This window comes from Chanos chanos, chromosome 3 (genome assembly GCF_902362185.1).
Source record: "Chanos chanos chromosome 3, fChaCha1.1, whole genome shotgun sequence".
Lineage (NCBI taxonomy): Eukaryota > Metazoa > Chordata > Actinopteri > Gonorynchiformes > Chanidae > Chanos > Chanos chanos.
Genome location: NC_044497.1, coordinates 8076716 through 8101856, shown reverse-complemented (window position 1 = coordinate 8101856; position 25141 = coordinate 8076716). Strand labels below are relative to the sequence as shown.

The 25141-nt window shown below is 43.2% G+C and overlaps 1 protein-coding gene across 1 annotated transcript in view; it reads right to left on the bottom strand.

Annotated features, from left to right (window-relative positions):
• LOC115806677 (trichohyalin-like) overlaps positions 1-25141 on the bottom strand; it is a 102593-nt gene that overhangs the window by 17807 nt on the left and 59645 nt on the right. The window contains exons 23-28 of the mRNA XM_030767538.1: positions 18512-18647; positions 16199-16343; positions 11002-11169; positions 8436-8594; positions 2616-2786; positions 250-359 (exon numbers count right to left, since the gene is read on the bottom strand). Coding sequence (XP_030623398.1) covers positions 250-359; positions 2616-2786; positions 8436-8594; positions 11002-11169; positions 16199-16343; positions 18512-18647 — 889 coding nt within the window. The remainder of the gene's footprint in view (positions 1-249; positions 360-2615; positions 2787-8435; positions 8595-11001; positions 11170-16198; positions 16344-18511; positions 18648-25141) is intronic.

Genomic DNA, 25141 nt, shown 5'->3' with positions numbered 1-25141 from the left:
CTTTGAAAGGAAGAAAGCAGTGGGCTAGGACCCTGTTTGTCTATGATTGAGAAAGTGTTCAGGTTTGTAAGGGAGAATGTTTCTGTGTGCGTGCGTGTGTGTGTGTGTGTGTGTGTGTCAGAGAGAGAGAGAGAAAGACAGAGAGACAAAGAGAATCCAGAAAACAGACTGATCTGTGTATCTGATTGAGTGTGTGCATGTGTGTGTGAGAGAGAGAGAGCTAGAGACTGCTATTGAGAGTACACCTACTTGTGCTCTTTGATCCAGTGGTGTATGTTGGTCAGCAGTAGTTGGCTCTGGTGGTGGAGGTGAGAGTTGTCAGCCCTAGACTCCTCCAGGGCCAGGCTGTGTCTGTGCAGCTGTGGGCATGTACAGATCAAAGCCAGAGATGAACACACATTCTATCTGCCCCACTAATAAGAACCTCAGCCAGGAATCCCCTGATTTCTCTCCCCGCTGCACCCCACACATAATCAGACTTTCCTTCAACATGCCATTAATTGATTCAATATGCTGGGAGGAATGCCTTCAGCTTTCCCATGTCTTAGATTTAGGAGTTTATTATGCTAACCATACACAAGACACTCTCTCTCTGTCTCTCTCTCTCTTTCTCTCATGTTCCCTCTTTCTCGCTCTCTCTTTCTCTCTTGAGGGGGTATAATTCTAATCAGGTGAATCCAATTAAAGCGTTCTTGATCCCACATTTTGTTTTTCTGCAATTTGAGAACACAACAGGTCCTTGTGAGAGCCCATACTGGTATCAGCTGGAGACCTCTCTCTCTCTCTCTCGCTCTCTCTCTGTCTTTTAGGGGGAGAGTCATAAGAGAACGCATGTATATATTTAACAGTTTGCCAGAATGGCCATAAGTTCATGACTGGATTTAATCAGAAAAAGGGGACCCCACCTAAGGCCCGAGCAGACAGCTCGGTCTGCCTAATGCCTAACAAATGTGTCTCCCCTGGCCCGGCTGCCACGGACTGTGTTTATTAGTGACAGAACTCAAGAAATAAACAGAGACATAAAAAAAAAAAGAAACGCGCACACTGGATTTAGCATGCGGAGTAAGTGATAGAATAACACAAACACCTCAGCCTGGTTGTTAATCTGTCAGTGAGAGAGAGAGAGAGAGAGAGAGATTAAAAGGGAGAGAAAGGTATTTAGGATACTGAGACAGAGCCATCGTGGAACAGGAGCTCTCGCTCTAAGGTCAACCGTCGCAGGTTTTGCGTTTAAACACCGGGTCTAATCCGTCCCTTCCTCGTCTGCAACTCACTCCAGACTAATTAAAATCCAATGGTGTTAGAGAGCATCCTCAGCTTACGTGCTGGCTCCCGCTCTGGCCCATCTGTTGTGCATATTTCAGGGTGATTCATTATTCCGGTAGGCCATCCTAATATTTCTGCACAGCAGTCAGAACAAAGGCTCAGCCCTCTACCATCTCACAATCACTTCAGACGCTGTCTAGACACCACTTGTCAGAATTACCCATTCCAAATGCGCGTGAGGACTGAGGACATACAGATGATGGCTCAATTCCATTGGCCATTTTCTCCCCCCCCCCCCCCCACCTTAAATGTGGCTATTCCAGCGCTCCATGTCAAATGTTTTCATATGATCTACACTCTAACGACCAGAGGCTGTCTGAACGTTCAAACCGTGGTCAGATGAAGCTAATAGAGACGGTTCTATGCACGACTACATGCTCGTGGACTGCAACGTTGTGATATAGATAGTTGGAAAGACAGAAAGAGAGAGCAAAAGAGAGAGAGAGACAGAGAGAGAGAGAGAGAGAGAGAGAGAGAGAGTTGCTGTGAGGTTGAGGGGAAAAAAAAAGAAGGAGGGTTTGACTGATCAAAATGAAGATTCAGTAATGTCACTTTATCAGTGCATGCATACAGCTCTCCAGTTATCTCCAGTCCCCGAGCCACATTTCAGCTGTCGCCACGGTAACGGCGCTTATGAGACCAGTCCTCACTTTGACAGCTAAGAGAAAACGGCTTGTGTATCTGATCTCATATGCAATAGGCATTACAAATATTATTTGCTAACTTCACACACTCTTTCCAGATATAGGCCTTAAACAGCAAACACTAACTAAAGGACTGCGATGCATTTCGGGCGTACGTTGTAGCATGTACCTCTGCGGTTGTCGTCTGTAGTTTTTCCTCCAATTCGCAGCATTCACCTCTCACGGAGTCAATCTGTCCGGAGCATTGATGATAAGAACGGGGCACGCTTAGATGAGTCAAGAAGATATGTGACTCCAGATATAGTATGACATTACTCAGTGTTTTGGTCTATTTTAACAGTGTGTCTCGGTATTGCTCCCAAAGGCCTACAACTCTGCTCGTTTTAGATGTCTTAATTGCTCTGACACAGTTGATTCAACTCATCAGTTAATTATCAAGCCCCTGATTAACCGAAGCAGGCTTTTTTTTTTTTTTTTTTAAGTCTTAAAAAAAACACGCCAACCGTGGGCCCTCAGGAGCAGGGACGGAGACGCTGGCTCGAAAAAGCCGCGCTGAAGCTACGAAGAAGGTTAAGTTGAGGACACAGAAAAGTGAGTTTCACTGTGAGTAACCAGAGCTCTCTCTCTCTCTCTCTCTCTCTCTCTCACTTCTAGTATTTTTCTTTTGTATTTCTCCTCAAATGCAGCCCACTCGGTTTTCACCACCACACACTGTTCCTCTTTACTGGCTAGCTCCTCCACATTGTTCTGGCACATTCTCTGACTCTGCTGCAGCTGTTTCACTAGTTGAGCAATCCTCTCCTCTTGTCTCTTCACCTACGGGGGGGGGGGGGGGGGGCAAAACCAAGGTGATTCAGTCTTCTCCACAAAGACATACAGAGAACCTGCTAGAATACGTACAGAGGTGGAAAGAATGCAGAGACGTGTGGGGACAAAAAAAAAAAAAATACAAAGTGCATTTGAGGGTTCCTGACGGGAACGCGTTTAATAAGAGGAAGCGTTGAGAGAGGTAGGGCCCAATGCGGGTGAACGGCGCACTGATGGAAGCGTGTTCTGATCGGCGTTAAGTTTTTGCGCGGCTTCAGACGTGGCGTGGCCACCATCAGAGGGCCGTGTTTCTCCGAGCCGTTAAGGACCTTTCTTCCTCGGGCCCCATAAAGTAAAAGCATTAATTCAACATTAATTATAGAAGACGTCAAACTGCATTTCACTCACGGCTCCCCCACAGTCTCTGGAGCGTTCTTAATGACAGTAATTACAAGTCATAAAAAAAGACTCGTCTAAAATTAACATTTCTCCTTGGTCTTGATAGGAAAATGTAAATAGCTCCAAAGTACAGATGTTATGATTAGGCCTAAATTACATGCCGTTCTTTTGTTTCCACGTGTGTCAGAGAGAACAATGGGAATTTGACAAAAGCACTGCAGGCCTAATTTCTCTGAGGAGTGTAACACGTCGAGCTTTAGGAGGAAGAGAACTGCTTAACATTCAGATTGTTTTTCTTAATGGGGGTGGGTAAGGGTAGCGTGTGTGAGTGTGTGTGTGTGTGTGTGGTTGTGTGTGTGTGTGTGGGCGGGTGGAGAGAGGTTAATATTGCGTTAGTAATAGTTAGGTAGTATAAGACTGAGGCTCTTTTTTTCGGAGGAAGAAAGCTGAAATCTAGCAAAAGCTAAAAGCAAAAAGAAAACAAAAACAACAACAAAAACAAGCAAACAACAACAACGACAACAACGTTTAAGAATTAATAAACCGATAAACAGGATTAAACATTTGATTAAATATATTTTTTTTCCCCACTAAAGGGTGGACTGCAATATGTAAGAGAATGTAAAAACACTTATTTCAATACAATCCAACTCAACAAACTTTTCCAGATACAAAAACGGAATCTTGGAAGTAGCATGTAGATGACGACTATACGAAAGGTATCTGGAGTTTTATTTATTTATCCTTTTTACCTTAGTCTATTATTATGAATCAAATCCCTATGAAATATTAAAGTTGTTTTTGGTCCTTGGCAGATGAAAAGCAGAAAAGATGCCAAAGCGAGTTTTATAGATCCCTTAAATAAAACATTTATTGAATGCAAATGCCTAGCACTGAAACACAATTAACTACCTCTCATACACAGTACCTTACATACACTCCAGAGAATCAACGAATCAAACACCTTCACTCGAAAAAACCTGGGGGTCATCTTAACATACAGTGTTTTTTTTTGTTTGTTTGTTTTTTTTCCCTCCACGATAAATACAATTAGACATACTGTTAGGCAGGCTTTCAGTGGGTCCGTTGGCTTTATTGTGAACATGCATCCCTCTCTTTCTCTCCCTTTCTCTCTCTCACACACACACACACACACACACACACACAGTCTTTCTGTCTCTATGGTTGTTTTCACAGTGGGAACACACAGATATTTAATAAAGCCTGGTGTGAGTAATCCTCTCTGATTACCTGTGCCCTGTCTCCCTGCCCCTCACAAGGACATCACACCATCACCTGCTATAATGTTTGACAGCTTATTCTGCCACATCACACTGCCGCAAAATTACTTTTTTTTTTTTTTCAAATCCATTCCTGCTTAATAACCAAAAGCAATAACTGGCTTTCTGTGTGCAGCTACACAGAGAGAGGCCAAATCAAAACCAAGAAAAGGAAGAGATTATAAAAGAAAGATCTGGCATACTTACACAAGGACATGAAAAAAGCACACATACACACACACACACACACACACACACACACAAACAAATACAAACACGGACACACATGCATATGCACACAGACACACACACAAACACACAGACACACACAAAAGCTGACAACTATGCTTCAGTTAAAGTCACACACACAGAGGGTTACAGTGTGTTTCTGAGAAACCATTGCTCATGTCACACACACAAAGGGAGGGTTATTGTGCTATTTCATTTATATACCCCCACCTTCTTCCAGCCACACACACACACACAAACAAAAACACAGACACACACACACACACACGCACGCATACGCACACACACACGCATATGCACACACACATACATACGCACACACATGCATGCACACATCTTGTATAGTCACATACAAGAACACACACACACACACACACACACACACAGAGTCACACATACACTCACACATAGACACAAACACATCAACATGTGAAATGTTCTTTCCTATCCTGTTTGCATGGCTCCCTGCTGAGATGTGGGGGTCCATGCTATTTTACAGGCATATTCTAATGAGATTTTCTTCCATTTCACACTCAGGGTGCAATCTATCCATCAGCACATCACTCTTCCTCTCCTCCCTATGGCTACTGCTCCAGACCACAGGCTCAATCAATGCACAGACCAGTAACATTTAAACACGTATCATAGCAAATTCCTCCACTGACCGATCCTTCTGAAAACAAATGATCGCTTTCACTACTTTTGATGTTGTGGGTGACTCTTCAACCGATGTCGTTTTTCTCAAATTCAATATCAAGACGCGAGTCTTACCCCAGATTATTAAAACAAACAACAACAACAACAACAACAAAAAAAAACAGTATAGTTTTTTTTTTTTTGTGTCATATTTCACTGTGGGGAAATGAAAAGCCTCAACTAAAGCAGGTATAGGAGTATTATTTATGTAGTATTTATGCAACACTCAAATGAAAGTCTATGGCAAAACTAATGGCACCATAGACAGGGGCGAGCGACCAGTGAACAACACTAATATGGCTGTGAGTGTGGCAGGCAGAGGAGCGTAGCAACGGATACAGTTGTGACTAGCGCTAGCGGCAGGGGTTTTGTGGATGTAAGACACCAAAATGTGACTCTTTGCTCTCACTGCTAAAGTCAGTCCTCTTGTTCTCCTAAACCATCCGTGCGCTTTGTAGACGCTAAATCTCCCGCTGCATTGTGGGAGCCGTGTTCGGAATACCACAGTGCGAGCTGTCGTGTAAACTGAAGGTCTTGCTACTCCCTTAAACCTCTACCTCCTCCACGAGCTACCGCTGACACCCCCCACCTCCCCGCCCCCCCCAACCCAATCCAACTACCCCCAAACAACATACGCACGCCTTCTGGAAAAAAAAAAAAAAGAAAAAAAGATTTGTGTCACTTACTTTAAGTCAGATGGAATGTTCTACATCTACAAGGATTACAATGAAGGCTGATGTGAATGGTGGATGATATTATAGACAACCATGGCAGCACTGAAATAAAGACAAGCTTCCCCCTCGTGTGACGTCTCGTCTTTTGCTTCCCCCCACGATCAGGGATTAAAAACGGCAGGGCTCTAAATGCATCCTGGGGAAGAATGGGAAGTCTGTTCCGCCAGACTGAGGTGTTGGTTTGCCACATTATTCTAATCCAAAAAAAAAAAAAAAAAACAAGTTGTGGAGCGGAAGAAGCTGAAGAGAGATTGAGAGAGAGAGAGAGAGAGAGAGAGAGAGAGAGAGAGAGAGAGAGAGAGAGAGAATGCACTGCTAGATGACAAACTACGTGTGAACATCCATCACTGTAACAATAAAACAGCTCTCTTTGAATCTCTCTCTCATCAGGATGCTCACACGCAAAAAAAAAAGCTATAGACTCCCAGTGTTTGTCAATGCGTGAACGAACACGTACAGAAACCCACACACGGTGCAGTCAACCAAAAGAGGCCTGTATGGAGGAATGTGTGTATTGCATGGAAGCTGCTAGAATGAAAAGGGAACAACTGTCCTTCCTACAATTGTCAGGAATACTGTAAAGCACGCAGTTTGCATGTAGAGGTTTATATACACATGTAGTATAGTAACAAAGTTAATAAATGAAATGAGACATGAGAAAACACGAGCCTAAAGGCACTAAACTTGTAGATGCAGATATAATTCCATGTCCTCCACAAGCTAATGTAACTAGACTAATGAATAAGAGTAATGCATACATTTATTGTTAAAGACAGAATTAAACATTGATCAGTTCCACTAATTAAAATACCCGGTGGGTTATAAATCAGTTAAATATGTATATTTATCACTAAGAGCTTCTGAATTAAATATCTGTGTTTGACAAGCAGGAAACATGATGGAACACAGCCCTCCCACAGTGTGTGTGTATGTCTGTGTGTGTGTGTGTGTGTGCGCATGTGTGCGTGTGTGTGCGCGCGCGGGTGCGTAATAACGTCAAAGGCAGACTTACAAATTAAACAGAAGTCAGAGGGAGTCCACGTGATTTGCTTATGAACATTAGTAATGGATTCTTTAATTGCACCGGTACCGGCAACAATTTTCATGGTAAATAAAATGAGCCTTCTAATGCCTTAATAAGTGCACTTGAATGATTAATAATAGGCCGTGTGTGGACAGGCAATGAGGGATGTTTAGAAGGAGCACTGGAGAAAAAGTAATTAACCGGCCCTAACAGAAAGTACGGCATGCCCTTCAAAACAGTCTCTACTGTAGAGTGTCTCTGACACAACCAATCAGGAGCCCCCGCGCCGTGTTTTCCGGAGCTCTTTGATACGTGTGGCCTTTTTTCAATCAGACGAGATGAATGTTTTCAATCAAGGGCCCCGCACAGTAAATAGACTACAGTGAAGGGTGATTTGTGATTGCCGGGTATACGTACAGTATAGAAGCCGTCCAGCCCATTCCTCCCCCGATTCACCACAATAATCCTTTCTAAAACCACTCAGCCTTCGGTTAACAAATGAAGAAACATTCGAGAGAGGGCCAGCTAAGACATTGCGCGTTTTGGCCTTTCTCGTCGCTTTTGATGGGAGCGGTCAAAATTTTAGGCAGCTATTTGGCAGTTATTTGCTTTCATATATAAACACGGGAATAGTTGGACAAAAATTGGTTTTATATAATTCTTTGAAGGCTCTGATAGCATTCAGTGTCATTCACTATTTTCTTGTATGTTACAAAGTATTGATTCAGACCCTGGATATTGAATTTGCTATTACGCTACAAACGGACGGGTCAAATGTGTCGACATGGTGAAAAAAAGGGAGAATTTGGCAATTAGATGGCACTCCTGTGCAAAATTCCTCTGCAGCCCCCTCTGATATTCATCTGAGTCAGATAATTATGGTTAGTCATTTTAGATACAGTCACGAACAGATGAGAAACTTAAGAGGCTACAATGATTTGTCCAGACATGACCTTATTCAGAGAGTATTTTATGTAAGGAACGTCATTTTTCTGATGCTAACTGTGTGGTGATTGCCGGAGTCAGATGATTCTAGACTAAATGACTTCACTGTAAATAAAAGCATGATCATGACCTAACTTTGGGAAAGTCTGACTGTACAAGGACAAGATTCAAACAATCTGTGATGGTCCCTCCTATTCAGCTCAAAATCTTGGCTACAATTGCCTAAGCCTGAGTAATAAAGTGTTTACTTTTATGCCAGATGAGGTTTGAAGCAGTTTATTTGAACGAAGCTTTGAGTTTGTCGAAACAGGATGTTTTCTCTGTGCTGTACCTCTTGTTCTCTGTATCTGTCAGTAATTGCTGTGTTGAGACAGGACTCTCTGAGCTGGGCCTGTTTTTCCTGAAGCTTTTCTTCCAGAAACTTCTGTTTCTCCTGCTGCTCTGCTAGCTCGGCTTCCAGCCTGGACACACAGCCCCCCTTCTGTCTGAGCTAAATACACACACACACACACACACACACACTAATCACACTTCAAAACCACCACCACAGTAGTAACTCTGCCCCATAGCAGACACGCCTGTCCCCTCTGTTCACAGGAGGTTAGTGAGGAGTGCAGACTAGGCCAGGGGCACAGGGGTAGGGAAACCTGTTTAAAACTGTGAGGGCAGACAATGACTAACAGAGAGACAGACCCGACCAAAGCAAGAGCAGAGCAAAATCCAACATCTTAAACCTCTTCAGTGTGGAACCACCAGAACCTTTGTCTCTCACAAAAGCTACATACGCAAGTACATATCTCGTCTGCAATACTCAGCTGATCGGAATCAGCTGGGTATAATAAGGTTCCCTTACCGAACACAACAAAACACTGCCCCTCTGCCAAACAGGATATGAATATTGATCTTGCGTCGAGTGCAAAGTTTGATTTAATTATTTCAAAGCATACAGAGAGACACCTAAGGTGATGGTGCCCAGCCACAAGGATGACATCTACGGGCGCTGGTTGTACAGGATAAACGGAAGGACTGAAGCTCCATATTATTATTGTGTATCTTTTAGTATACTAACAGAGGGCAGTGCGATTTTCCTCTTTTCTTAGGAGGTCCGTTTCCACCCGTTGAGTGTTTTTGTGTGGATTTTTACGGTAGACCTGGTTGTGTTTCGTAACTTAGTGAAGAGAAGGTGATGATTACTGAGTACAGAGCATCCTTTTCACTTTGAAGGTATATATTACCATGCGGGCTCTGAAGATGTGTTTCCTTTGAGATAATGTGCTTGAACTGTAAAGCAAAACATACTCACATCTTAACGCACACACACAGACCCAGGAGGACACACACACACACACACACGGCAATATATATTCTGTTTAAGAAAGAAAAAGATATAAAACATGAATGTCAAAGCATCCAGATAATTAAAATATCAGTCTTACAATTACTGACAAATAGCTATCATTTCTTTTCTACCTCACAAAGGCAGGCAGCAAAAAATGTCCATCTAGCTGGGGTAATTCTAAAATAATTTAGACACACTCAAAATCCACTTATATGATACATCAAGTAATGGCTTTGACCTGAGCAGATGAGGCCATTTCAAACCCAATTTCCTCTGGATTCATCAAGCTTGGCCATTTCTCTACTCATAATATACTGTGCGCAGGTTAGTTCTCTATCCCTGCGTGGACAGATAAAGGAGCTAATGCCCCATTCAAGGGAGAAAAAAAAAAACATTCCAGCGAGAACAAAGGCTACTGCAGCCGCTGCTGCCGTTAGCGCGGCCATTCCTACAGGAACCAGTGCACGCTTCTGACTAGAGCCGCCAATCTAGCCAATGAGCATTCAGAGTATAAACCTATGCCCGCCCCGACGGAACACGACCCCCTGTATATTAACAAAGACAAAGACATGGAAATGGACACGCATGAACATTCATTTTTGAATCTATTTCAGGCTTCGAAATGTTATGTTTCCGTAACCGAATTCATTGTCTGAATTTTTATTTCAGTCATATTCAAGAAAACGTTTCATGGAGTCGGTTCGTTAATACGTCCGACCGCAGAAAAATATCAACAAAAAAAAAAACCCAACATGGGAGTAAATCTGATATACCAGTGACATCAGTGTCAGTTTGCACTCAGATCCACTGTACACACCTCTGCTTTAATGTACCGCTTTAATGTTATGAAAGCGACTTGCGTTTACGTCGAATGTGAGCCTATGAACGCGGTATACGTAGACCAAACGCATCCTATCATTAGAACAAACAATAAACAGAAAACATGAAACAATATTGCCGGAATGGCACGAGTAAACAAATGAACGTTTATCGTCAGGTATTGCCCCCCCCCCCACGTGATGCGGGACCATGTAATCATTTTGGTGCTTTTTTCTGTTTGAGGCTTGGCAGCATGCTTGCGTGTTTACTGGAAGCTGAGCTGTTTGATTTGAGCTGGTTTCATGCAGTGCAGGAGGTAAATGTGCGTTTATAGGGTTGGTGGGGATCTCCCTGTGTTATTGCTTCCTTCAAACACAAACAAACTCTACTCTTCCATTAACCGCCATTAACGGCGTGCAGACGTAGCCTCGCGTCTGCATTGTGATGAGGCGTACCGCAGGGGAGAATTTCATATTCTTTTCAGGGATTTGGTTGACCTCTACTGACATGACCTTTGCTCTCCGGAGAATTAGAAACCTGTGCCATGTTGTGAGCATTACTGTGAGTGGAATATTTTAAATAGATGAATCTGGTCATATGGCTTAATGAGGCTTATCTGGTGTGAGTGTGTGTGTGTGTATGTTAGTGTGTGTGTGTGAGAGTATGTATGTTAGTGTGTGTGTGTGTGTGTGTGTGTGTGTTTCCCTGTGTGGTGGTGGTGGGGAACATCCAGTCTCACCAGCGTGCTGTTGGAGCTGTATTCCATCCGGAGTCTCTCCATCTCTTTCTCCATGTCTGTGATATAGTCCTTCAGCTGGCACAGCTGAGTCTGCTGCTCCTGACTATGCGTCTGCTCCTGTTTCACTTCCTGTCTTAGTTTACACACCAGCTCTTCCTGCTGCTCCACCTAATCTCACACACACAGACACACACACACACACACACACACACACACATTCACTGGTTATATATTTGCATGTGAAGATTATAAAACGGACTCTAACCATAACCTAGACCAAAGACGTATTTGGTGTTAATAGCCCCGTTTACACTATTGGCCAAACCTGGTGCTTGAATTTAGTTCCTGGCCCAGGGAGCGTTTACTCTGTACTGGGCTAGGCTTAAACAGGGCCTAACCAGGAACCTAAGCCCTAGCAACAAGCCCAACTCAACGGTCTGGGCCAGAGCTCCAAGACCTGACGCTTACATGTCACGATGAATAGTTACTACGGTTATGGTTCTGTTTACAATTTTAAGTAAGAGGTGACTAACTAACCCTCGCTAATGCTAGCTCATAACAGATCTATAATATCACATTATGTTAAATACAAAAAAATGGCGAATGGAGGAGACAGCAAACAAGACAAAGGTGCTATCAGAAATTTGACGTAATGAAAACATTCACAGTTAGAAGGAAAAGTTCAGAACGATGAGATTTTTAAGTATCTTTTCTGTTATATTCATACGTTTCCGTATCTTTCTCAGTCGCATTTCAGACCCGATACGCTGTCTTCTTCATCTTAACGCGGTGGCCTCATCTTGTGTGCAACGGGTTGTGCTTATGTAATGTAGCATTGTAATAACAAGGAGGAAGACAGTGTTTGGCTCCATTTTTGTTAGCTGTTGTTAGCAATGTTTATCAGTCCATGGAATGTTGTATAGTGTCTCTATGGTAGCGCATTTTGCCGTTGGTTACATGGCCCATAGCGTAAACGCAATAGGAACTCTAGCCCTGGTGCCTGTACCCCAGGACAAAGTTCCTGGGCTTCTGTTCCTGGGTTGATGGCCCACAGTGTAAACAGGGATAAAGTCCCGAAATTATGAGATATGTAGATCCCTTTGGGAACATCTGCTTAACACAATGCAACCAAAACCTAAACCACAACACACACACACACACACACACACACACGCACACGCACACACACACATAAAGAGAGTGCACACAACTATAGACACCATGGTCAAACATCCATGACAAATACTCGCTGGATCATTTTTTGAGTGCAATGGTTATTATCTGGCATAATAATAAGTTTCATGACCTAATCCAAGCCTTATGCAAAACAGTTCATGTAGTGAACAGCTAATAAAAATGACATGGAGTAGTTTTGGAAAGCGCGTTATTGTTAGAGTGCAAGAATAGAGCTTGTTCTCAAGCCCATTCTATTTATCTCAGCCATGCAGAAATATTTGGCTTATGCATGCACAGCAAAGACATATTTTCATCTTGCCATGTTCTGTATCATAACCAGGGGCTGAGTTACGCTTGTACGATCACTATAGGGCTGTGAGAGTATGTCGGTGTATTTTTCAACAGCCAAAACAAGGCCTGTGGTGTTAATTAAAGCGATTAGATAAATCCATGGTCAGGAGAGTGCTAGTCTAATATTAACACCAAATAAAAGAGTGATATAAAATTTTATTACAGTGTAGTCAAGCTAAATTAAAACCCAGGTCCCAGAGGTGCGACGGGGGGCGGGGGGGTGGGGGTGGGGGGATACCGCCCTTCGTCCTGAGAGATTTGTGAAATTAATATAAATGAAGACCGAAACATACAAGGAAAAAAAAAGAAAAAAGGAAAGAAAGAAAGAAAGGGGGGATCAGGCAGAAGCTTGAAGACAAGGGCAGTACATAGAGTAAGATGTGCTCCTCCCTGCTAGAGATTAGCGATTTGCCAACAAACCATCTCCCTCCCCCCTTTTTTTTTTTTTTGTCTCTCCTTTTTTTTTTTTTTTTTTTTGTTTTACTCCCCTAGTCTTATTTTTGGAGCCTTTCTCTCTTTTCCAAAGGTGTCTCACTCACATAAAAGAGAAACAATCTATTTCATAGGGACGGAGAGATGATTCCATATAGCGGATGATTATTACCTCCAATGTGATTGTCTAATTAAAAACTGTCGCAGGGAAGCTGAAGGATGTGTTCCGGCGTATTCCGTCATCAGATGGCCAATATTCCGGAACACGTGCGCTTACGTTAAACGTGGCGGCGCGGCCCGGCCCCGGCTAAATTTACAGCGCGACTAGCGTTGAGTAGCCGTTTTCCATGTTAGAGCCATCCTTTTCTAAACGAAAAAAAAAAAAAATGGCGAAAGATCTCATTTTCCACCTGCAACCAAATCAGACGGATGCGAAATGGCTCGAACGCGCCAAGACTTATGGACGAGACTCGATTAAACCGGCAAATCAGGATGCCCGGCTAGGCGGTCAGTGTCTAAGCAGACCCATTTATGACCTTTAATTAGTCAAATTAGCTCAATGAGCATGTATCCCAGCAGCCCCTTGTGTTGGGCAGAAGCTCTCTCTCTCCCACCGTGGCCTTATATCTGTGCGTGTAATGACTGTGTTGATAATGGCTATGTTTGAGGCCATTACGGCACAGGGCTGGGCTTTTTACGATGCCCCAAAGCCCAGTCTGCACAGTTCATTAATAGAGGGCTGAGGGACACGGTTGGCGTGCTCACGTGACAGCGTGCCTGTCAGGAACAGAGTAATCATGTAAACATTTAGTCGGCATACAGATCTCTCTCTCACACACACACACACACACACACACACACAGACACACACACAGACACACACACGCTGCCCACTGAGCGTCTCCAAAGGATTTTCAAATCCTGCCATTTCAGGCTCTATTCCACTGAGTGGGACCAATCAGAGCAAATGAAGATCAATAATGAGGCAATGGGCATGCTTTATTTGGTAGATGAGGTGAATCATTAAAATGTCGACGCACTAATTTGACGGTTGATGTGACGGTTTGGGCTCTCAGGAATAATGATGCCATTCCAGGCAGGAGCAAGGGAGTGGGGGCAGAGAGAGAGAGAGAGAGAGGGGGAGAGAGAGAGAGAGAGAGGGAGAGAGAAAGAGGGAGAGAAAAACAGCTTTACACATTCTGGGCAAAAAAAAAAGAAAGAAAGAAAGAAAAAAAAAAAAACACTTGACAGTATATATCCAATTAACTCATTACATATAATGAAGCAATACAGTGTGTGTGTGTGTGTGTGTGTGTGCCCAGAACAGAGATGTATGCATCACAACCAACACTGATTACAAACTCTCAGAGTGAACCAACCTGGGTCAGGGGTAGAGTGTCTACAAATGAACACAGTCACAGTGTGTGTGTGTGTGTGTGTGTGTGCGAGGTGCTCAGTGGCTAAGGCTTTCATAAAACCGTAGAGGCGAGAGCGCACGGCGCGGCTCCTCCGCCTGTATTGATCCGCCGGGGGATCAGTATCCTTTTCCCCCACTGTGGTCACTGAATAGGACGAAAGTTCAATACTACAAAATCGGCTGCTCATCCACTTCTCACAAAAGCAATTTGTAATATAGATTTATCCTCCTGGCCTACAAAGCCAGTTGCTGTTTTTACTATTTAAAAGCTTTGATCTGCTAACCGGAGACGCTTTGTCTTTTTTTTTTTCCTCAAAGGGTTCGATACGATGATTCATAAGCGATAAAGGTGGCAATTTTGCCTAAAATAAGCACAGATACGGATGGCGTTTGAATAAACGAGAGTCAAATAGACGGGATAAATTCAATTGAGCCGCGTGCATACCGCTAGCTGTGGTAAAATATAAATGTGTTTCATCCGGGCGTCGGCCTTTTTTCCATACGGCGCTGACCTAGCTCCGGAGCGGCGCGGGAGCAGCTCGGCCTTTCTGGTTAAACAAAGAGAGGAAACGGATTAGCGGTGTAAAAAAAAAAAAAAAAAAAAACGAAAAAAAAAAAACAGAAGGATGTAAAAATGTAGTAACATATTAAAAGTAGATGGATAAAGAACGGCGTGAGGCGTCGGACGCGGCCCGTGTGAGGCGGCTCGTTAGAACGGCTCCTCCTCTTCCCCCCTCCTCACAGGTGACTCCGTGACATGCGTCACAGTTCTGTGCGGTTGGGTGAGACATCGCCGTGGCTTGAGGTAATTAAGCAGCACTCGCAGGTCCATCAGAGAGCAAACGGCACATGAAAAATCAGAGAAATCTCTCCCATCAGAAAGCCTTAAGCTTTACCAGGCTTTCCCTCAACGCGACAGAGTTTCTGAACCTCAGCATATTTAACCACATTACTCTGCAAAGAGATAGAAAATACCTGCTTGAATTATTCAAGGCTTGAAGTTTCCAGTTGAAAGAAAGAAAAAAAAAAAAAAAGAAGAGGAAGAAAAAAGGAAGGAGAAAAAGAAGTAGAAGAAAAAGAAGAAGAAAAAAAGTTGAAGAGAATTTAAATCGTTTCAAAGGAATTCGCAAGTCTTGGATTAATTAAGAATCTGCCTTTGTGAAAGTCTACCTGACACCAGTTATCAAACCAGATTCCCCACATGTAGAACATTATGAAATATTACACATTGGAATTAGGTTTCCAAAGTACCTTTGCACTGTTAGTCTTCTCATATTAGAGCTAGATAATCCCTGTTCTGCCATATGACATTCTGTACTAATCAGTCTGGAACATTCTAAATCCGCTACTGCACTTCCAGCTGGGGAGATGATGGGTGTCGACAGGGGTTTGAGGGGCATGAATAAATAAACAAACAAGTCACGGTTGTGACCCACACTGTGTCAGTGTGTATATGTGTGCATTTGTGTGCGTGTGTATGTGTGTGTATGTGTGTATATGTGTGCATTTGTGTGCGTGATTGTGTGTGTGTGTGTGTGTGTGTGTGTGTGTGGTGAAAAGGTTCTATGAATTTTCAGCCTTGAACATATATGACCTTTATGACTGTGAGAGAGGGGTGTAAGAACAGACTCTGCTAGTTTTTACTGACAGAGCACATTAGGTGTGAATGTGTGTATGCGTTTGTGTGTGTGTGAGTGTGTGTGTGTGTGTGTGTGTATGTGTGTGTGTGTGTGTGTGTATGACCGTGCGTGTGTGTGTGTATGTGTGTGTGTGTGTATGAGTGCGTGTGTGTGTGTGTGTGTGTGTGGCAGTGCATGTTACCTGTTGTGAAAAACGCAGGGTTAGCTCTCTGTCCTGATCTCTCTCTGCTCGGTGTTGTCTCTGCTGCTCTGCAGCGTCTTCTAGGGCTTTCCGAAGAGAACACTCACAAACACTGGCCTCCGTCTTCATTTCTGCCAGCATCTGTCTACACACACACACAAACACATACACAAACAAAGAACATGTGCAGTGAAAACAGAGAGATATGCGTGTTGTAGTCTGAGACAAACAGTAAAATACTGCCCAGGAGTCAATAAGAGTTTAAAAAAAAAAAAAACAGCATTGCAAATCTAGACGATTCGTTCTCTATTTGGAATCATACAACACGTTCAAAATACGCTGCTCCTCTCACAGTATATACGCACTTTAATGGACATTCAATCAGTTTATAACTTCAACGTCCACCATCAAACGTAATGACCACTTCTTAAAAGCATTCCGTAACAGCACCCTCACAAAGCATAATAATCACAAAGCACAACACCTGCCATAATGGAACTCTGGTATTCTGGTTTAAACAAAGTTTCCGTTGTCTGAGAGGTTGTGGAACGATTTTATCAGAGGTCATTCAAATCTCCAGGCATGGCAAACAATGGGCCCGGAGCCGCGGGTAGGCTCATTCCCAGCCCTGGAAGTATGGCTGTAAAGAGGCAATCGATGAAGTGTCTATTTCTGCTCTGGCACAATGGGAACTGGCTGCCGTGGCAAAGGGATCAATACTACAAATTATTACAATTTCCACAACCTCTACTGGACATTCCGTGGGGCACGAAAAAAAAAAAAAAAGAAAAAAAAAGAAAGGAAGAAAGAAAGAAAGAAGGCGCTCCGTTGCTCTCCTCCGCATTAGCAAAGTCATAGGGAAGTGGAAAATGGAGTTAAATACACAGCCCTAGTGCCCACTCTGACATAGCAAGTCAGCCTGTATGAGCGGTCTCACAAAGTTGCACCACTATGACTGGTGCTTTATGAATAATTGCACCAAATGCTCACAACAGAATGGCTTTAATAGAAGGTTTTGGGCGCTAAGTCCTCAGGCACATGTGAAAGCCATCTGGGTGGGTGGGTGAGGGGGTGTTGGGGGGGGGGGGGGGGGGGGGGCGGTGCGGGTAGGGGCGGGGGGGTATAATAATATAAAACGATATGTCAGGATGCATTTGAGTTGGCCTGAGAGAGAGGTGGGAGGTACGCAGGTTCAAACGCGCTGCCGCATGTGTGTGCTGGCCTGCTTTGCATTTTAGCAGAAAACTTGCAGTAATGGAAACAGATTGGACTACATAAGGCTGCCTTTACAGTCTGTGTCTTGCCAAAAGCAGGACTTGTAATTGCTATCAAGGGGAAATAAGAAGAGTTTGCACGTGATGGGAGAGAGGGAACGACAGAGGGAGAGAGAGAGAGAGAGAGAGAGAGGGACAGAGAGACAGAAAGAATATAAAGGGAAAGAAAGAGAAGGAGGGAGAGGGAGAAAGCGTAGGGTAGGGTAAAGGGTTTCCCAAACTGCAGCTGAAACACATTTTGCATCATGCTTGGCTTAATAATTAACATTTGTGCGCTCTTGTCAAGCAGGAATACTCAGAAAGTACTCGGTGTGCATGTTAACAATGTTAAAAAAAAAAAAAAAAAATGAAACGCCAGTGAAATCCCCAATAAGACTGATTAAGTCACCAAGCCAATGAAGATCAAACTAAAGACTCCAAAGGGCAAGGCATTAGCTACAGGAGATCCTGCTGAGATTTAATATCAGCGCGTATATCCACACATGCTGCTGACGCACCCCACTCATATCACACACAGATGGGACGAGAAAACATTGACCTCACTCCACCGTTCGGGACTGTTCGAGACATAAACAAGCTAATAACACTTTACCTTTAAACAATGTGAGAACAATGGGGAACCAAAAAAAAATCAACGATAGAACGACAACAACAACAACAGTGTGTGAAAGAATAAAAGTGTGAAGGTGAATGAGATGGAACTGGATAGGGAGATAGAAAAAGAGTGCAAGCGAAAGACAGAGGATTAGGAAAAGTAGCAGTGGTAAAACTAGTCTTACTGGAGCTGGGAGCAGTGGCTCTGAACATTGGTGTGTGTGTGTGTGTGTGTGTGTGTGTGTGAGAGAGAGAGAGAGAGAGAGAGAGAGAGAGAAAGAGAAAGAGAGCAAGAGAGAGTGCGTAAGAGAGAGAGAGAGAGAAAGACAGACAGAGAGAGAGAAGGCAGGGAGGGAGAGAGAAAGGGAGAGAGAGGGAGAGAGAGAGAGAGAGAGAGAGAGATTGGAGTGAAGTGGAGTGAGATAGAAGCGGGTGTATAATTTACTGGAGTTGGGAGAACTGCTCTTGTGCAGTGGTGAGTTGGATGTGACTCTTCTTTAGTTCACTCAGCTGCTCCTCTGCAGTCCTAAGACTGCACTCCAAAAACTCTGTCCTTTTCTCTTGACCAGTCAGCGCCTGGACTACGGACAGACAGAGAGAGAGAGAGAGAGAAAACAGCGGTGAGACGACCTTGCACCTTGTTCCCCTCACCTACTGAACCTGGACCAAAGCAAAGGACAGAGAGAAAAATGATGTTCCCTCACTCCGTTGCTCTCTTTCTCTACTGCGACAAGCTTTATAACAGACAGACGTACACACCACCACTTGCACGCGTAGACGCATGCACAAATACGCATGCATGCATGCAGACTTCCACTGTATGTAGATCTACGAGTTTCAATGTTTGATTCAGTTAAACTTTTTTTTTTTTTTTTCCCTGCAGTTCGCACATTTGCATTAATTGTTCAACCGACAGTATGTCATTAATAATGGCATCATAATGTTTTGCTAGACATAAACATTATTGTCTGTTTAGAATTTATAGTTCAACTCACGAGACACAGCATTCACCTATTCACGTATTCAGGACGGCAGAAAAATCTTTTGTTATAACCGAAAATAAAGAAAAAAAAAAATTCCATTTTCTATCAATAGATGGCACTCTTTACTTTGGTCCTTGGGAAAAAAAAAAACACAACATTCAGTGAGCAAGACTGTAAATTTGACATGAAATAAAAGCCATTGTTCCACACTAAGTGCATTTAATGTATTGAGCATGCATACAAAACACATGCTTTAGGCAAACATGCATAGATTCGTTTTGCATTTTTATCTCCGATTTTAAGTGAGGGACAATTTGCTTAACAGACGCATTAAAACATAACCTACACCATGTACTTTGATTTCTGTTATAAGTTCCATAATTGCATAAATACATATATTTTTTTGTGATGGGGATATATAGCTGATTGCGTTGTTTTTTCAAAGGTTTTGTTGAATGGCGATAATGATGATGGAGTATCTGACAGTTTGAAGGGCTTTTGTTTTTTAGGGGTTTTTTTTTTTTTTTTTTTTTGGTTTTTGTTCGACAAGCTCTGTTTTGAGTGTTTTAAGGTGCTACTGGTGGGAGGTTTGAAGGAGGTCTGCTAAAATCCAAAGCTAAACATGATTAATTTATGGGCATTGCAAAAACCCCAAACTGTTTAAATTGGAGCCGCAGGAAATTGAAGAGCCAACACAAATCACTAAATATTTAACAACGCACAAGCCGCACTCACACTCACAGTCTACCTAAACTAGATTACAGGACCTCAAGGTAAAATGTTGTTCAAAATCTAAATAATCAATAACGAAGGGTGAGAATTAAAAAAAAAAAAAGTTATTAAAAATTCAGCTTTGGTGTAAAAATCACATTCTGTGTGTGTGTGTGTTCAAAAACCCTTAAACACTGTCCATCCAGAGAGAGAGAGAGAGAGAGAGAGAGAGAACAAAACAACGGTACTGACTCTAGTCCACTGTATCTAGATATCTAACAGAACAGCTCAGTACACAAAGGTAAAGGCTGCAGAGCTGCTGGAGATGGAATTATCATTTTCTCCGCAGTCCAGGAGAGATCTCACTGCTTGTATGAAAAGCCGTTCGCCCGTCATTCTCAGCGAAAAAAGGGGGGAAGAAAAAGAAAAAGAAATAAAAAAAAAACAAAAAAAAAACCCCATGTTTAATTCTGACTGGCTTCTCAGAGAATAAAGCACGCGTACGGTTACGGACGCTCCGGCCCGACCGTTCCCGACGTTTTAGCACATGCCTCTCTCCCAACAACTCAACATCTGCGTGGCTTTGAACGGAGAGTGGGCGGAGGGGCGGTTTCTATAGGGAAACGGCCCCTATAGGTGTCATCAGCCCAGCTTCAGAGAGACGCTCTCTCCACCGTCCTGGGGGCTTTTAAATTCAATCGCGCCGTCCGTCCCAGACATATGCAAGCAAACGAGGGTTAAAAAATTGCATCAAATAAAGTTTAGCTCTGCTTTTGGGCTTGAGCCGGAGTTGGTTTCAAGCCAGAGGCGCTCACCGCCTCCTCTGCTGCCTTATTTACAATGCCTTTGGCAGGCTTACAACTGCCCCGGGCTATAACAGTGTACCTAATGTTCAAACTGGCAGGTAATCTTATGTCAGACATACTCCTTTGATATAACGTGATCAATAGATTCTTGTAAAGGAGTAATTTCTCTGATGTCTCAGCCCAAGATTTTCTTTTAGTATGATACATATATAATTCATAATTTTTTTCTTTCTTTCTTTCTTTCTTTCTTTCTTTCTTTTTTTTTTTGTTCCTCTAAAAAGGTGCTTCTCCAAAACAAGCCTATTGTTGGATGGAGAGCAATAAAGAGAACACCGAAATTGCGTGTTTAGATGTTTCCGGTGTACAACAATTTTCGATCAATACCCCATGTAACACAATTATCTGCAGTAATCTAGTTGTATTGGAAAAGAGTTTGCTCTGGCCGACTCCTGGGTTTCAGACAGAAAAAGCACACTGACAATTCTATCATCTTTAAGATTTATACCGCCAAGTGAAAGGGATAGAATATCTCTCCCTCCTTCCAGAAGCAGAGCCATTTAGAATAATAATAATAATGAAAAAAGGCATGAAAAATATATGACTATCATTCTGATGAGAAAGTTAGTTACTCAGAGGGTCTCTTAATCGGGAAAATGAGAAATATTTATAAAATAGGAAAATCAGGAAAATGAGAACTATAATAAATATATACTGAGATAAGAAAATCAATCTATTTCTCCACCAATTCTGTTGCGACTTTTATACTGCGAAGGCTGAAAGATGAAAGAGAAATCTCCCATTTTGATAATAAGTTGATAGCAGTGAAGTAACAGTGTTCTTCTCAGGGCAGGGAGCCAGCTCACTTCCGATATGCCATTCTGCATACTATAGTCGTTTCTGATTGCCTTTAGCAAGTTGCTGTTCCTTCATCATTCACGCTATAAAGGGTCTAATTTCTCACATTTTCTATATTAGCAATATTTGCATTTAAAGCTCCTTTTTTTTTTTTTTTTTTAGTGTGGAAAAGGATGCACTAAGGATTCTTCAATTAGAACGCAATGTATCATTTCCAGCAGAGACTCTTGCCTCTGCTAGCCCCACTGCCAGTGATGTGCACAACGACATCATAAATCATGTCACTGCCAGCCAATCAGCACGCAGCTTTTCTGCAGGGATAGGCATGGGCTACTGCATAAAGTTATATTCCTCCACGTACCACATTATTTCTCAGGTTTTTCTCTGCTGGCCAGACCGACTCCATCATACAAAATCAACACCCAACAGCTATAGCGAGTGACCGAGGCCTGTGTTTACATGTAGACCGGGCCGTGGCTGAAGGTTTTGATCTATAGCCGAAAACAACAAAAAATTCAAATTATCCGGCGTCTATGAATTTTGCATGCTCCTACTGCATTCACCCTTCCACATTATTTACAATAACCTTCATACATATACATGGGAGAGGAAGGATGGGTTTGACCAACATTCCTATCAAACAAGAATGTCCTTCATCAATTAACTGTACAATGGTACACTCACACAAGAGTGTGTGAGGAGAGAGACATAAAAACAGTGGTGAGTGCTGTGCGATAGGTAAGGGATTCACTCATCCATGCCAAGAGGTTAGTGCCATTTCTTCTGGAGCGGCCGTGGAGGAAAGGTAGTCTCTTAACTTCCGTTGCTGAAGTCAGGGAGGGTTTTCTTGACAGTCCTCAATCGTTTCGGTTTGATTCGGTCTTGCTTCCTCCCAACGGTTCAATCATCCACTTGAACTCTTATGGTCCCTGCCTCATCTCCCTTTCCCCCCCCCCCCTTTCTATGTCTTTTTTTTTTTTTCTCTCTCTCCCTCAAGAGAGTGGGGTTTTTTCAAATGCAATCCATCACTTATGGGTGGTCAACACCAATTCCAATCAAACCAAACCAATACCTTTACATTTTACATTTTAAATGGCGGGGAAATCAATATGTCTCCGCTATGTCTAACAGGCTTTAAAGTTATGGAGGATCTGTGGGTATCTCATCAACTCAAGCCGTTGCCTTGACACCCCGGAATGAACACACAGGCGAGCGGATGAAAAAGATGAACTAATCTTATGCGTGGCTGAGATGTTGCCGTCCCTAGCAACCTGAAGAGCTTAAAATTACAGAAACCACAAGATTTGAATCAATTCTTGCACTCCCGGACCAACGTCTTCATCGTGCGCTAGGAAAAAAAAACAAAAAAAAAACCACACACAACAAAAAAGAAAAAAACACATTCTCTATAATGTCTGTAACCTAGGAAAAAATCAAGCCATGGCGCTAGCGATGAAACACTGACGCCATTCATGTTCATACATGAGTCTTGCTGTGATTATCTAAGCAGCTGAATGTGGAAACAGGGACTGAGTGGCATTGGTTTTGTGTGTAATGAGGAACTGAGGTGTGAGGTAAGGTGGCTCCTGCATAGGCACCTTGCCCTGTGGGGCTTAGAATGAGATCATAACCGGCCTGCTGAGGACAAAGAGGGGATAGATGACTCCCGATAATTAAAGCGCTTGGGATGGAGAGCCGTCTGGCGTTGGAGGTGATCTCCTGGCGTGAGTCAGGGTGCCCACGTTAATTCTTAATGAGACATTCCAGCGTGCGTAACAACATGGCCAACGCCGCACAACAAAAGCCTTCGAGACTGCAAATGAGGAGTTCTCCACAGTCGGCCCTGCCAGAGCAACGCATCATTACTGCATGCATGTGCGCGCACATACACACACACACACACACACAGACTCACACACTCACACACACACACACACACACACACACACACACACACAGACTCACAGAGCCCATCATTAAGGTGTGTTGCATTTCCCGTGTGTCTGTGTGGTTTAAGTTCATATGGCATTGTGTGAACCAAATGTCCCCACAAGCATATAAATATCTGACAAAACTGACCCAGTGGGGACATTTTGCTGCTCCTCGCCTGGGAGCACCATTTTTTCCCCTTATGATACAGCCTTTATTTTTAAAACAAAAAAAAAAGTATCAAAAGTATTTCTTTGGTAACAGCTACAGTTAGGGTTGGGTTATTAATCTTTAGTTACAATAAAATATAAGTCTATGGGAAGTCCCCACTAGGATATAAAGATGTGTGTGTCTGTGTGTGTGTGTGTGTGTGTGTGTGTGTGTGTGTGTGTGTATGTGTGCTGTTATTGCAGAGGGACTTGACCGTTACAGCCAGGCCATAGAAAACCTATTCTTACAGCAGGAACACCCCACGGATGTGTCACATATATGTCATGTAAGAGTTTACTTTAAGACAGCCTAAAAATGCTTCCCTTGGCCTAAAAGATCTTTTTTACGCTCCCCCACGACCACCGAGACGTGTATCCTCACTGTTTTTGATTACCTCTGCGTGAAAAATAACCAATCCCTGTTCACCTCTCAACTGACGGACCACGGATGTTGACCGTGGCCGTGACTTCTGGGTAAGGCTCCGGCTGAGCGTTACGCAAACGGGTAAAGCATTAGTGGATGTGACAGGGTGATACACAGAATATGCAACGGAGTGTTCAAATATAGAGACGCGTGTTAAAAGATAGGAGATATTGCTTGCTTTAGAGATTTATTTGCCTCCATCATATCGCCTGCGTCTCATATGCGATCTCGGGGGGGGGAAAGTCGACGCTAGGCATGGTCTTCATCTCTAGATATGGCTCATTGGCAGTCTCGGGCCCCAGTCTTACACTTAATTACAAACTCATATGAGTCCCTCCGCAGGGGAAGCGCAGCCTGAGTCACTCCTGCAAGACGTCTCCTCTCAAAAGTGATGCAGGAAATCTCACAACGCATAAATTATACATGTACACGCTCAATAATCATAGTTTTAGCGCCTGGCTAGCTATTGTAACGTGTGGCTAAGTTTGTCAGGACGGAATGCGAATGTTTGACCTTGAGCAAAAAAAAAAAAAAAAAAAAAAGCCAAATTTGGCGCGCAAAGCATTAACTCGGAGGTTGGAGCGAGACCTCATTGACTCGACCTTCTCAGAGTGTAGGCGTGGACTGAAGACACCCAGAGACTGTTGCGTGTCGTGTTGCTCTGTGTGTGTGTGTGTGTGTGTGTGTGTGTGTGTGTGTGTGTGTTTGTGTGTGTGTGTTCCCCTGTCGGCAGTGCTCCCGGACCTTGACTGCACATGTAGAGCCCACGAATGCAGATAGGACTCTAACACTTTATTAGCGGGACGCTAATGAGCCATGCCTACGTGGCCCATAAAGTCCCTGAGGTTGTGATCAGCAACTCCCCCCCATTACGTCTTAATGTTTAAATAATTCACTCTTTCGCTCTCCCAGTGACAAGCCAGACACACACACACACACACACACACACACAGGCACACGCAAACACAAACACACATGCTGCCACAAAGCATCAATATCACTCAACTACTGGGAATAGTAATTATTACTTGGTTTTACATAATGCATTGGGAGGTTTGTGCCAATGGTGACAGACAAAAAAAGCTTTCACATGCAGAGGCTTATGGTTTGGAATACAGCTATATATGTATATGTGTGTGTGTGTGGGTGTGTATGTGT